We start from the raw sequence: 14,191 nt of genomic DNA on the forward strand, positions 1-14,191 counted from the left end.
TGTTAGTAGAAGTTTGGTGAGAGACGATTCGCGGTTTTCAGACTCGTATTTTTCAGACCGTTTTTCACTGCTTTTCAGTTTGTGCTTGTGAGGTTTGTATCTGTTTTTTAGTGCGTGTAGTCAGTTCGTGTCTGTATTTTGCAGTGCGATCTAACTGCGCTCGCTGACTTTCAGGCCTTGCTGTTCTTCAGTGACGTCTGTTAAGTTCGCTCTGACAATCCGACCGTTTTGAAGCCATGTTGCGTGTACGTACTCGTCGTCGAGTTCGTGCTTTGCTTGCGCTTGGTGTTGTAGTTCATTCTGCAACCCAAGAACAGTCCGTGGACGGGGTGTTGAGGAGTTCATGGACGAAGAATTGGTTGCTCCAGCGTGACCAGTTCTCGCACATGCCTTTGCTTCGTGAGATCCGGGAGAATAATCCTGATGATTTCAGGAATTATCTCCGGATGACGGACCCCGTTTTTCACCGTCTGCTGGCTTTGCTGACCCCTTATATCAGCAGGCAGGATACCTGCATGCGGCAAGCCATCACTCCGGAGCAGAGGCTCGTCGCCACGTTGCGCTACTTGGCGACAGGGAGAAGCCTTCAGGACCTGAAGTTCTCGACAGGCATCTCCCCCCAGGCTCTGGGGATCATTATCCCAGAGACCTGTTCTGCCATTATACAGGTCCTGCAGGAGGACTATATTAAGGTAAGATTTAGCATTTAACATCACATTTTATTGTCTTTAATGTTTGCTAATGCCTTGTATTTCTTTCCTCAATCTCTAATTACCATGATTGCAATATGCTGTGAATGTCCCCTTTGTCCTCATGCATGCTGCAATCTTTTAATGCTCCTTTTTTGTTTTTCATGCATATTTGCCTTCATTAAACCTCACCAACATGCTATGGTAGGCCCATATCCACCTAGTCTAGTCACTTAAAATGTCTTTTGTCAGCTCCATTCTATTGCTTTATCCTAAAACCAAACATTTTAAAGATTATTCCAAATGGTCTGTGTCCCCTTAACTGAATCCCCCCCCCCCCTTAATAGTATCCCAAATGGTCTGTGTGTCCTTTAACTGGATCCCCCCCCCACACACACTTAATATAATTCCAACGAGTCTGTGTGTCCTTAAATTAATGTTGAATTATATATTGTATTTTTAACACACTTCAACCCTGGAATGATTTTCCCCCCTTCCTGACCTTCATCACTTTTTTGGGTGATTTGGCAGTGCGTTGTTTGAATTGACAATTGTGCGTCCTTGTAACATGGCTCCTCCTAGTAAATTATCTTCATTTTATTAGCACAAAGAGATTTTGTATTTGGTTGTCTTTGATCACCTCTGCTTTTTTAGTTTTGGTGATTAACCACCAACAAACCCAAAATGCATTTTTCTAAATATGCATTTTTTTCTCTCTTTTCGCTCTAAAGAAAGATAGGCACAAAAATATATCACCATGATTTTTTTGGACATCATTTGATGCTGATACGTAGTCTTTTAGTAAACAAAAATGTGTTAAAATGAATCACAATTTAAGCGTTTCTTGATTGTTTTCGTTAAAAGTTCAATCGTTTCGTAAATATGGTCTATTTTGCTGGCATTTGTAAAATCTTGCCATTTTTGAAAATAGTAATGGCGTTGCTAACCGTTTTTTTTTTTTGTTTGTTTTTCTGGTGACTGCCACATTATGGCGGACACATTGGCCAATTTCCATACATTTTTGTGACCATTGTCATTAATACAGTGATCAATGCTGTCAAAAATTGTCTTGATTACTGTAAAAATGTCACATGCAGTGAAGGTGTTTTATTAAGCACAAGGGGGCCAAGGAATGGTTTAAAGTGTGTTCTGGGTGAGTGTTTTTCTTAACTGTCTGGGGGATGGGCTAGCAGTGACATGACCCTGATCACTGCTCCCAATGACAGGGAGCAGACGATCGGTGTCATTTGACTAGGCAGAAGCGTGAAATAAAGTTTGTGTTGTAATGTACAATGTTTAATGTGCAAAAGTACTTATTTTGTTTTTTTTCTGCTTTTTGCCTCCCCAGTTTCCTTCATCGCCACAGGAATGGCAGACTGTGGCATCCCATTTTGCCACCCGTTGGGACTTTCCTAACTGCGGTGGTGCGATAGATGGGAAGCCCGTCCACATTGTGCCACCACCCCATTCGGGGTCATACTTTTTTAATTACAAGGGGTTTCACAGTATTGTGTTAATGGTGGTGGTGTCGGCACAGTATGAATTTCTATATGTGGACGTGGGGAAGAATGGCCGGATGTCGGATGGAGGAGTCTTCGCCCAGACGAAGTTCTACCGCCGTCTACAGACAGGTGGCCTGGGCTTGCCACCTGATTCGGAGAATGTGGAGGAACTACCCTTCGTATTCATTGCTGATGAGGCTTTTGCTCTTGACGACCACATCATGAGGCCATTCCCCCAAAGAGCCCTCACCCCGGAGAGGAGGGTTTTCAACTACCGGCTGGCCAGAGCGAGAAGAGTTGTGGAAAATGCATTTGGAATAATGGCCAGCCGGTTCTGTGTATTTCTGACTGCTCTAAACCTAGCGGAATACAAACTGAACTATGTCATACTTACGTGCTGCATTTTGCACAATTTTTTACACAAATACTCAAATACTTATTTATCCGGAATAATGCCGGAGGCTGGAGTTGGTCCAGAATCCATGACAGGCCTGGATACTGGCCGTACTGGCTTGGCCCCCCAAAGTGCACGTGAAGTTCGCGAAAGATATGTGACTTATTTTAACGGTAGGGGGGCCATTGCAATGCCACCCAATCTTTAATTTTTAAAAAGAGGAAAATAATAAAAGAACCTCAAATCTGAAATGTGTTTTCTTGCTTGCTTTTGGTTTGTGCTGTCTCCTATGTTATCCTAGTGCACTTGTAGTGCCAAGTGTATTTTCATTAAATTCAATAAGGCCCATTGTCACTGGATACACAAAATCCCTTTTCCCAAACTGGTATTAAGCATTGAAAGAATACGCCACACATTCTTGATTATTCAAAATTTTAATTTGGCCACATTCACATGTGCCATTGAATATTTAGTGATGTAAATTTTTTTTTGGGTTTATTTAACTTTCTTTGCCAAACATTTTTTTGTTTCCTTTTTTTTTAAATTTTTAAAAACATTTTTTATTTTTTTTTTGTGGTTTTTTTTTTCTATAAAAAATATGAAAAATGTATAACAACAATCAGCCACAATCATAAAAATTGGTGAAGTAACAATCTTTGAACTAAAACAAGGGAAATGAAGAACATGATCGATATTATGGAGAAACGGATTATATTCTCCCCAAAATATCGATCATGTTCTTCATTTCCAGCTGCATATTGTCAATCTGAGTCTTCATGAGATCCAGGCTAGTTCGCATGTCATCTAGTTCCCCATTCCAGCCCATTATCTGGCCAATCAGCCTTTGTGCGCTGTCACTGGAAAATGGGGCCCTTTCCACAAACAGAACATCACCTACAATAGATGGGAAACATTTGGTCAAAAATTATGCAGTCATACATGGATTTCAACAAGCTGGGGTGTCAGACACTCACCTGGTGGGGTGCCCATCTCCCCTACTTCCTCCACCTCTCCTTCCTCAACCTCTCCTTCCTCGACATCCTCGGGGGGGCACTGGTGCTTGGAAATGTGTCGCTTTCCACAACCACAACATCACCTAAAATAGATGTAAAAACATGTGTTTGGAAATATGCAGGTATACATCGATTACCTGAAGCTGTGGTGTCAGACACTCACCTGGTGGGGTGCCCATCTCCTCTCCTTCTTCCACCTCTCCTTCCTCCACATGCACATCCACGGGGGGGATGGGGCTAACCTCACATTCCTGCTGGCAAGGGTGGCGGTCCCTGGGATCCTGCTTTGTGAGGCTTTTCTCCCCTATGAGAAATTAACAAACAAAAAGGTATACTTTAGCACACAGATATTTAAGGCCAGAACTAGGAAGATGAAACCTTGATTAGAAGTGTTGTACAATTGTCGGTTTATGAAGAGATGCAAAATGTGAAGACATGATAAATCAATTCACTTTGCCCAAAAATCAAATAATTTGCTTTTTGTGCCAAGGTTCACACATGCCCAACCCCCCCCCCCCACCCAAGTATACCAGGGAACCCCGTGTGGCGTGTGGTTTACCCTAATAAATGTTCTCTGGTGTCCCACACCTTTGCTCATGAGTGCAGATGTGTTTTTACCCAGCTGCCAAGTGTCCTCTCCTTCAATTACACTGAATGTTCTTTTCTAGTCATTGTATTTTGAAACACATCTAAACCACAATGTCCTAATCATTTGTTGTGTCCTAAAAATTACACAGCCAAAAAATGCTGTTCAAACCCTGTATCATAAACGAGGTTTGCCACGAACAATTTACGAGGGTTTGTTAAAACGATACGATTCTTTTACTGTATACAACATGAAAGCAGCAATTTTTTACATTGTACAAAGGTAAAGCATATGGATCTGTATGCAATAATCATAAAATAGGAACACACGACAAGTACTTACTTTTTTTCAGAACTTTCTTGATCCTTCTGTATTGATCCGGCTCCCTCAATTTCAGGTCGGACCACCGTTTCCTCAATTGGTCTTTTGACCGTCGTACCCCAAAACGATTATGCAGGGTCTTAACTACTTTGGCCATGATGCTGGCCTTGCGCAAGTTCGGATGGGTGTATGGTCCATACTTGCCATCATAATCCTTACTTCGCAAGATTGCCACCATCTCCACCATCTCTTGAAATGCCATATTTGAGGCCTTAAATCTCCTCTTTCCGGATCGGGACGTTTGTGGCTCCGGGGATTCGTGACTACTGGAGTCGTTAATATCAAGCACCTGTTGTGTTTCCGCCATGTCTCTCCTACTGCGCACCGTAGAGAAAAGGGGGCGGGAAATATTCTTGTAAAAGAATGTCATGGGCGGGCAACGCAGGCGTAGTTCTACGCGTACGCACTGGATCTTACGCCAAAATGCACATGTGGTACGTACGTTAAGTGCGCAGAAAGGGGCGGGAAAACGTGAACTTGACTAAAAGAACGTCAGGGGCGGGCAACGCAGGCGTAGTTCTACGCGTACGCACTGGATCTTACGACAAAATCACACGTCGTACGTACGGTAAGTGCGCAGAAAGGGCGGGAAAACAAGAACTTGACTAAAAGAACGTCAGGGGCGGGCAACGCAGGCGTAGTTCTACGCGTACGCACTGGATCTTACGCCAAAATGCACATGTGGTACGTACGTTAAGTGCGCAGAAAGGGGCGGGAAAACATGAACTTGACTAAAAGAACGTCAGGGGCGGGCAACGCAGGCGTAGTTCTACGCGTACGCACTGGATCTTACGACAAAATCACACGTCGTACGTACGGTAAGTGCGCAGAAAGGGCGGGAAAACAAGAACTTGACTAAAAGAACGTCAGGGGCGGGCAACGCAGGCGTAGTTCTACGCGTACGCACTGGATCTTACGACAAAATCACACGTCGTACGTACGGTAAGTGCGCAGAAAGGGGCGGGAAAACATGAACTTGACTAAAAGAACGTCAGGGGCGGGCAACGCAGGCGTAGTTCTACGCGTACGCACTGTATATAACGACAAAAATCACATGTCGTATATTCGTTTGCGAAAATAGGAACAGAAGTTGGGAGCAAGCAAAACGAAGGTAAGTTTAAACCATTTCCCCAAATAAGTGGCAGATCCTGGAGTCTATCTTGGGCTAAGATTAGGAGAGTCTGAGCTAACATTATGTTTTTTGGCTTGTGTATTGTCTTTCAGAAAAATGAATCAAAAATTCAGGGATCCGGAATTTTTAAGTCTGTTTATCGACAAATATAAGGAGATGTCAAATCTGTGGCATGCCAAGCACAAGGATTATTTTAATAAACCAGTAAGGAGGGCAACACTGGAGAGATTTTTGACATTTGTGCAGACTTGGATCCCAGAGGCAGACGTGGACTTTGTGGAGAAGAAAATTCAAATATTGCAAAACATGTACCGAAAGGAAAAGAGGAAAATCGAACAATCCAAAACATCAGGAGCAGCACCAGGTGATGTGTATGTACCCAGGCTGTGGTACTTTGAAAAGCTACGGTTCCTGGACGACCGGTGTAGACCCAGGGAGTCGCTTTCTACTCTTCCCTCCACCCTTCCCTCCACCCTTCCCTGCAGCATTCCCTCCACCTCAGCAGAGGCTGATGAGCCTTCCATCCTGGAAGAAGCGGATGCACCCAGCTGGAGCCAGGTATTTTTTGAGCAAAAATAGTGATATTCATAATATTAATGATGTTAACTAGATGTTATTCGAATTTGTACGCTATTATTGATGTTAAAAAATAGTTAAAATTTGGACATATCAATTTACAGTAGTGGCCACAAATGTTTGTCACCAGCAGAAACAAGAAATAGTGGTGTCATAATGATACTCTTTTATATGTATTAACAGAATTTTGAAGTCAGGAGCTGAAAAATGTTTAGGATTGATGAACAAAAAACTAAAACAATGTCCCTTTTTTATACACAGGAGGAGCTCAGCCAGGAGGAAGGTGGGGAAAGTGGCAGGCAGGAGGAGGCCGTGCCCTCTGTCAGCCAGGAGGTGGCCGGGCCTAGTAGAAGCATGACAACATCACAAGTGCCTCCCCTCCGTCTTCCATCAAAAAGGGCAAAAAAAAATACGCTAGCACAGGAGGAATCCCTGCGCCTAATTAGAGAGGCTACTAATGTCTTAAACAGCCCCCCTGACGCAGAAGAGGCCTATGGCTGCTACATCGCCAGCCGTCTCCACCAATTAGAGATGGCCCAACGTCTCCACTGTGAAAGGCTCATTTTCTTGGCGTTACAGAAGGGGCTGAGTGGAGAATTATCGGCCAACAGCAATATTGTGGAGCAAGTTCCTCCTGTTCCTCCTCCTCCTCCTCCTCCTCCTGCCACGAGTACACCACCGGAGACACAGCCTCCCAGGAAGGCTACAGGGAAGTCTGCAGGGAAGGGTGCAGTGAAGGGTGGAGCGAAGAGAAGAAGGTGATGACCTGGCTTCACTCTGGTCCGACCAAAAAGACACAGCCTGTTGTACCACAGCCTGGGGACATATATACCATCTGATGCTGCTCTTGATGTCTGGGATTCTGGGACCATATTGGATTTCGTAATATTTGAATTTTCTTTTACACAGAGTTTCACGTTTGCCCTGGGGCCAAAACGCTACACAAATGTCACAATTTTCTCCAGTGTTGCCTTCATTTTTTTGTTTGTTCAACCAGAATAAATGGATATTTTTTTTTGAAAATATAATTGCCTATGTGTTTTTTGGTCAAATACCTTTCTATAAAAGACAATGTGAAATTAACAAGGGACACTAACCTCCTTGAGGTTATAAACAAAATAAAAATGTTATTGTGGTAACTTGTCACCAGAATAAAAATAAAAAGGTTATTGTGGTAATGAAAAAAAAATAAAAAAAGTTTTTGGTGTTAACTTGACGGAACAATTAAATATGGAGATCACAATAAAACAAAAATGGTAAAGAATTCTACCAAAAATATGTTTGAAAAAAATTAGTCAACACCATTTTTTATTTATTTATTTTTTTTTTTTTGGAGTAATTTTTTCATCAAGATTTTTTTGGGAATTCTTGAACATTTTTTTTCTTGTGATCTCCATATTTAATTATTCGGTCAAGTTACCAATTTTTTTTTTTTTTTTTTTACTTGACAGAATAATTAAATATGGAGATCACAATAAAAAAAATGGTAAAGAATTCTACCAAAAATATGGAGGCCAAAAATTAGTCAACACCATTTTTTATTTATTTATTTTTTTTTTTTTGGAGTAATTTTTTCATCAAGATTTTTTTGGGAATTCTTGAACATTTTTTTTCTTGTGATCTCCATATTTAATTATTCGGTCAAGTTACCAATTTTTTTTTTTTTTTTTTTTACTTGACAGAATAATTAAATATGGAGATCACAATAAAAAAAATGGTAAAGAATTCTACCAAAAATATGGAGGAAAAAAAGTAATCAAAAATAAAAACAAAAAAAATAAAAAAATAAAATATATTGAGATGGGGCTTTAAAATAAAAACAAGATCATCCATGAGATGAGGAGAAATAAAACAGAAATGTGTTTGGTGAGAACTCTGTGAGTGAATATGAGCAGCAAAGCAACTTCGTTCTTCTAGCATTATAAATAAAGACTTCGTTCTTCTAGCATTATAAAGAAGATGCGCTATACATTTAAACGAGCACAGAATTTGCAGCATGACGAATGTGCTACTTCCAATACGAACTGGAGTTTTACAAGACCGAGCACTTCCGTCTCGTACTTGCTTCAGAGCATGCGTCGTTTTAGGACTGTCGGAACAGCATACAGACGAGCGGACTTCTACATCAGAACTGGGTCCGGCGGAGTTCCGTCGGGAAAATTTGAAGCATGCTTCATTTCTAAAGTCCGTCAGACTTTTGCGAAGCTAAAGTCCGTTGCAGCCCACACACGATCGGATAGTCTGACGGACTCGGTCCGTCGGAGTTTGGATGTCGAAAAGTCCGCTCGTGTGTACGGGGCATTAGAAATCCTGAAGGCAGTGATTGGTTTTTTGGGTGCCGTACGCGGCTAGACTCCCAAAAAGTCCCACACATGTGGTATCGCCGTACTCAGGAGAAGCAGCAGAAGCAGCAGAATATATTTTGGGGTTCAATTCCACATATAACTATGGCATGTGTGAGAAATATATCATTTAGTGACAACTTTTTGTAAACTTTTTTTTTTGTCATTATTCAATCACTTGGGACAAAAAAAAAATATTCAATGGGTTCAACATGCCCCGCAGATATTTCCTTGGGGTGTCTACTTTCCAAAATGGGGTCATTTGGGGGGGGGGGGTTAGTACTGCCCTGCCATTTTAGCACCTCGAGAAATGAGATAGGCAGTCATAAATTAAAAGCTGTGTAAATTCCAGAAAATGTACTCTAGTTTGTAGACGCTATAACTTTTGCGCAAACCAATAAATATACGTTTATTGACCTTTTTGTTTGACGTGTGGCTGAATACATTTTGGCCTAAATGTATGGCTAAAATTGAGCTTATTTGATTTTTCTTATAACAAAAAGTAGAAAATATATTTTTTTTCAAAATTTTCAGTCTTTTTCCATTTATATCGTAAAAAATAAAAATCACAGAGGCAATCTAATACCATCAAAAGAAAGCTCTATTTGTGGGAAGAAAAGGACACACATTTTGTTTGGGTACAACATTGCATGACCGCGCAATTACCAGTTAAAGCAGTGCAGTGCGAAATTGTAAAAAGACCTCTGGTCCTTAGGCTGACAATTGGTCCGGGGCTTAAGTGGTTAATTATCATGACATTCTGACAAGATCTTATCCTAAAACGAGTAAGAACCCTGAGAGATGTTTTCTTCAATGGAGTAAAAGTCATGTTCTTCCCGGATTTCTCTCCAGAAGTACAAAAGCAGCGAAGTAGATTTCAGGACGTCAAGAAAAGGCTACAAATATCTACAATATTCAATGCAGTTTCCTTCAAATCTTAGAGTGGTGGCAAATGACTGTTTATTTTTTTAAACTCCGCAAGCCACCACAAAGTGGATGTACAGGCACTACAAATAACTAAAAATAAGCTCAACTAGGCTCCCTACCTTCCCTTACCTTCACCCCGCCTTTTTTTCCCCTCTCCCCTTTCTCTTTCCCTTTTTTCTTAGGGGTATTTGGAAAATCCTGAGCTGAGAGATGCATACAAATATTTATATGGCACAGATCATCAATAGCCATTATGCAAAAGTGAAGGAGAGGGGTCTTTGTTTCCCTTCTCTCCCCTCTTACTCCTTTCTCTTTTTGCACAGATGTGTTAAAAAAAAAATTGGTTTTCATACAGAGCCTTTTGGAATGAGTCCAGCTGGGTCAAGAATGGGCTCTCGCCATGCCACCTTGTTCATGAGGGGACTGTTTTTTGTTTTTGTTTTAAATTTCTTTTTTTTTGTTTGTTAGCTCTTCTGACCTTCATCAATTTAAAATTTAATTTCAAGTTCTATTCCTTTGGAGGGGTATGCGGGGCAGCAGTGGCGTAACTAGAATCTTCAGGGCCCCGATGCAAGAAACCATGAAGGGCCCCCCTGAACCCCAGCCAGGGCCCTTCCCTCCGAGTCCGGCGGTGGAACTCCAGGGCATGGTCACAGGTATGACCTTTGTGAGCCCTGTAGTTCCACCACTGACATCAGTAGTTTTTTTTTATTATTATTTTTTTAATTTTTAGGTGCCCCATTGGGGGACTGTCCCTAGGCAGGATGGGGTCCCCGTCCCCAGAAGAAATGAGGTCCTTATCTCCAGGGCAGATGAAGTTACTGTCCCCAGGTGAGAAGGGGTCCCTGTCCCCACGTGAGAAGGGACCCCTGTCCCCAGGGGGAGATGGAGGGGGTAAGTAATGGTGTGTGGGGGATGGGGTCCTCTCACTCACCATGACCAAGCTGCAGGCCGCGCACTCATCCATGTTGGCCTGGGCTCCATCCAGTGTGCTGGACGGGTGATCAGCATATCTCCCAGAAAGAACTTTCATTATCTGTGTATAACGGGGAGGAGAGGGGCTGGCAGACAAGCCTGCCGTGTCCTCCAGGGAGCCGGCTCTCATAGGGCTGCACTGCATTTGTGTGCTTAAAGTTTGTTTACCCGGGAGAAGTATGCAGTGCAGTGCGGGCGGGGGGGCGGGACTCTGGCCGGGGAGAACAGACATCGGACTGAGCGGCAATGCATGGAGCAGGAGAGGGGCATTCTGAGGAGCCAGCCGAGGACACAGGTCATGCGGGGAATGCACAACTAAAGAGCAGCCAATGCGATAGTCGAGCATGGAGCTCTGCTAGTCACCCTCCACCTCCAGCCACCCATGTGCATGGTGCACTGGTACCCCTAGCTGCCTATGCTGCTGCCGGCCATATGTAGAGGGGGCTGCATGGGCCCCCTGCAGCACAGGGCCCAGTTGCGGTCGCGACTGCTGCACCCCCTATAGTTACGCCCCTACGGGGCAGATTTCCCACAGGAACTGTGTTGTGACTTATATGCTTTTTTATATCTATTTTAGTCCGTTCAGACGCTGAAAGTTGTTTCATGAAATTTCAGAGGAGCCAATAGCTCTCTGAAATGCAAGGCAATTTTTGACACTTTTGTAGATATAAAACCAGATATTTTCTGTCTACAGGAGATGCACGCCACCCCAGAAACAGTTTGATTTTTGACATGCCCTGGTATAAATATGGCATATCACTTCACATATTCCTCATATGCTCGAGGTGTGTCAATCCTGGTTTATGGCAGTGGTGGTTTCTCCTGTAAACAGGCAGCGGTGGATAAGCAAGGGATATATATTTTGCAGACTGTTCGATAGGCACTTTTGATTTCTAATGTGTATATCCCACCTCCATATTCACGTGAGATAATACAGCTTTTTATAAAGTTTTTGGCTGATATACTTCCACTCCCAGTCTTAATTATGAGCAATTTCAACAATGTTTTTAACATCAAATAGGGCAGATTTCCCTGCCCCAGGAATACTAATGCAGAATGCTTAACCCAATAGGGGGACCTCTGGCACAAGTTATATCCTGAAAAAGTGCAATATAAATGTTACTCAAAGACTCATAAAACTCTGTCCCGCATCAATATGATGTTGGGATCTTATGAGGTATTTAGATATATTATTTCTATTGACATCTTGCCTAGAGGCTTGTCTGATCTCCCTCCTTGCTTGCCACTCTTGAGGGTAATACTATTGGAGTAAAACAATTTATCTGGAAACTTGATCCACTTTCGCTTCAGATAATTTCTACAAATGATCACATACAAAGGGCCTTGGAATTCTTTTTAGAAACTAACTCTAGTACAGCTTGCCCCTTGATTGTTTGGGACACCATGAAGGCCTATCTTAGGGGACTTCTTATTAAAGAAATTAGTGTGGCCAAAACTAAATGTAGACAGGAAGTAAATGCGGTAAATGAGCGAATGACTGCTGCTGAGGCAGCATATGTTTAGGATTCAACTCTTAAAAACTGTTCCTTATGGGTAGAGGCGCAATCTCAACTTAAACTGCTCATGGAAAAAGAGCAGTATAAAAAAAATTCCAAAAACGCTTGGTATGGGCAGAGGGGGAAAAAGATGGGTAACGTCTAACTGCAATGCCTAAAAGCTATTTATGCAAACACTGAACTTTCTCACCTTTTAGACAATATTAGTAATCTTTTTAGAGAAAAAATCTGCCTTACATTGGCACATACAATCCCTGGACAGATATATCAAGGAAGACATCAATCCTATTGGAATAATAATAACTACAGATATACTCTGCCATACATTTTATATATACATATATATATATATATATATATATATATATATATATATATATATATATATATATATATATACATATATATATATATATATATATATACATATATATATATATATATACATATATATATATATATATATACATATATATATATATATATATATACATATATATATATATATATATATATATATACATATATATATATATATATACATATATATATATATATACATATATATATATATATATATATATATATATATATATATATATATATATATATATATATATATATATATATATATATATATTGGAGATGCAATCTCAATCTTGTTCAAAGTAGGCAAAGATCAGGGAGCTATCCACGGATCCCTGGTCCTGGACACGAATCTCGGTACCTTCCGATTGAGACGGGAGGCCAATAGATCCACATCTGGTGTGCCCTACCTCAGGCACAGCATCCTGAACATCTCCGGATGCAATGCCCATTCTCCTGGGTCCATTATCTGTCGACTCAGATATGAGATCAGGGAGCTATCCTAAAACTCAACTAGATGATTTTTTTAGAGAAAGCCAACTCACTGAACTCACAAATATCACAGAAGGAAATAGAATCCCTGATAACACTAATTATGCACAAGGAAGATTGAATTTCATCAATCTTTCATCGCATCCACTCACATCAATAGAGAAGCAGGTATTGTGTTTGGGCCTGTCCTATTGTCCAAATAAAAAGAACTGATAGATTTGAGACAGCTAAGGATATAAATCTTTTTTCTAGGACATTATTATTCAAAAGTATGTATTTAAGGCAAAACACAAAGAAAGAGGTAGAAGTTGTGCCAAATCTCAAAGCAGCTGAATTCAAAGCTATTTGGGACCTGAATCTGCTGTTACAGGAAAATTATGCTTTCTGAGAGATGGACATGGATGACAAGATACAAAATGAGGAATGTACTGATGCAGTTGAACAGTAACATTAAAAAAATGTAAAAGCAAATCTAATAAATTTCCACCTTTGAACCAAAACCCACACTGGCACTGTTTGTGAGGCAGACAATGAGAGAGATAGGAAATATGAAGAATGATAATGTTACCAAAAATTTGAGTCCCAAACAAAATTTGGCACTCAAATCTTTGAAAAATAATTTTGGAATAACATTAAAGGCATCTGATACGTGAGACAATGTTGTCCTAATGGACAATGAAATGTTTGAAGATATGTGTTTTAAGATTCTAAAAGACAAAAAATGTTATCATAAAATTTCTTCATCCCTAGTCGATAGGTTTAATCAGGATTGGTTTAATCATGACAGGTTTAATTGGCTGGTTGCGGAAGCACATTCTGAGACCATTATCCCAAGAGATGTATGGGATTTTGTGAGCACAAAATACCCCCCGTATACCTACTATGTATGCACTGCCAAAGGTACACAAAGATCTACACAGCCCACCTGGGAGACGAATCATCTCAGACAATGGTTGTGTCTCTGAAGCCATGAGTCAGGTAATTGACGACCATCTGAGACCACGTGTTATGAATTTAACCTCCTATACCAAGGATACAATTCATTTGTTACAGATTTTAGAAAATCTAGAGATTCCCAGCTCAACCCTGTTGATCATGATCAATGTTAAATCTCTCTACAACAGCATTCCACATGATTTGGCTGTGTCTGCTGTTGTGAGAGTTCTTCAGCAAAGATCAACATATGAATGGAAATACAACAAATTCTAACTTACCATGTTGGAATTTATCCCGAAACATAATGTTTTTCTCTACAAAGGCTCCCACTACCTCCAAGTAAGGGGTGTGTCTATGGAGACA

At 41.0% G+C, this 14,191-nt stretch overlaps 1 protein-coding gene across 1 annotated transcript; it reads left to right on the top strand.

Annotated features, from left to right (window-relative positions):
* The first annotated feature begins 5,725 nt into the window (after window positions 1-5,725).
* On the top strand, window positions 5,726-7,334 carry LOC143939963 (uncharacterized). The gene is made up of 2 exons (XM_077461058.1): window positions 5,726-6,255; window positions 6,535-7,334. Exons 1-2 carry the CDS (start codon window positions 5,794-5,796, stop codon window positions 7,033-7,035), a joined length of 963 nt encoding a protein of 320 aa, XP_077317184.1. The 5' UTR covers window positions 5,726-5,793; the 3' UTR covers window positions 7,036-7,334.
* Window positions 7,335-14,191: the final 6,857 nt, after the last annotated feature.

The sequence above is a fragment of the Lithobates pipiens genome, unplaced genomic scaffold (genome assembly GCF_037356315.1).
Source record: "Lithobates pipiens isolate NorthernLeopardFrog02 unplaced genomic scaffold, aLitPip1_a1.2 Scaffold_3, whole genome shotgun sequence".
Lineage (NCBI taxonomy): Eukaryota > Metazoa > Chordata > Amphibia > Anura > Ranidae > Lithobates > Lithobates pipiens.

Coding starts and splice junctions, on each gene's coding strand:
- LOC143939963 (XM_077461058.1), top strand. CDS start 5,794: ATGAATCAAAAATTCAGGGATCCGGAATTTTTAAGTCTGTTTATCGAC. Junction 6,256..6,534: donor ATGCACCCAGCTGGAGCCAG/GTATTTTTTGAG, acceptor TTTTATACACAG/GAGGAGCTCAGCCAGGAGGA.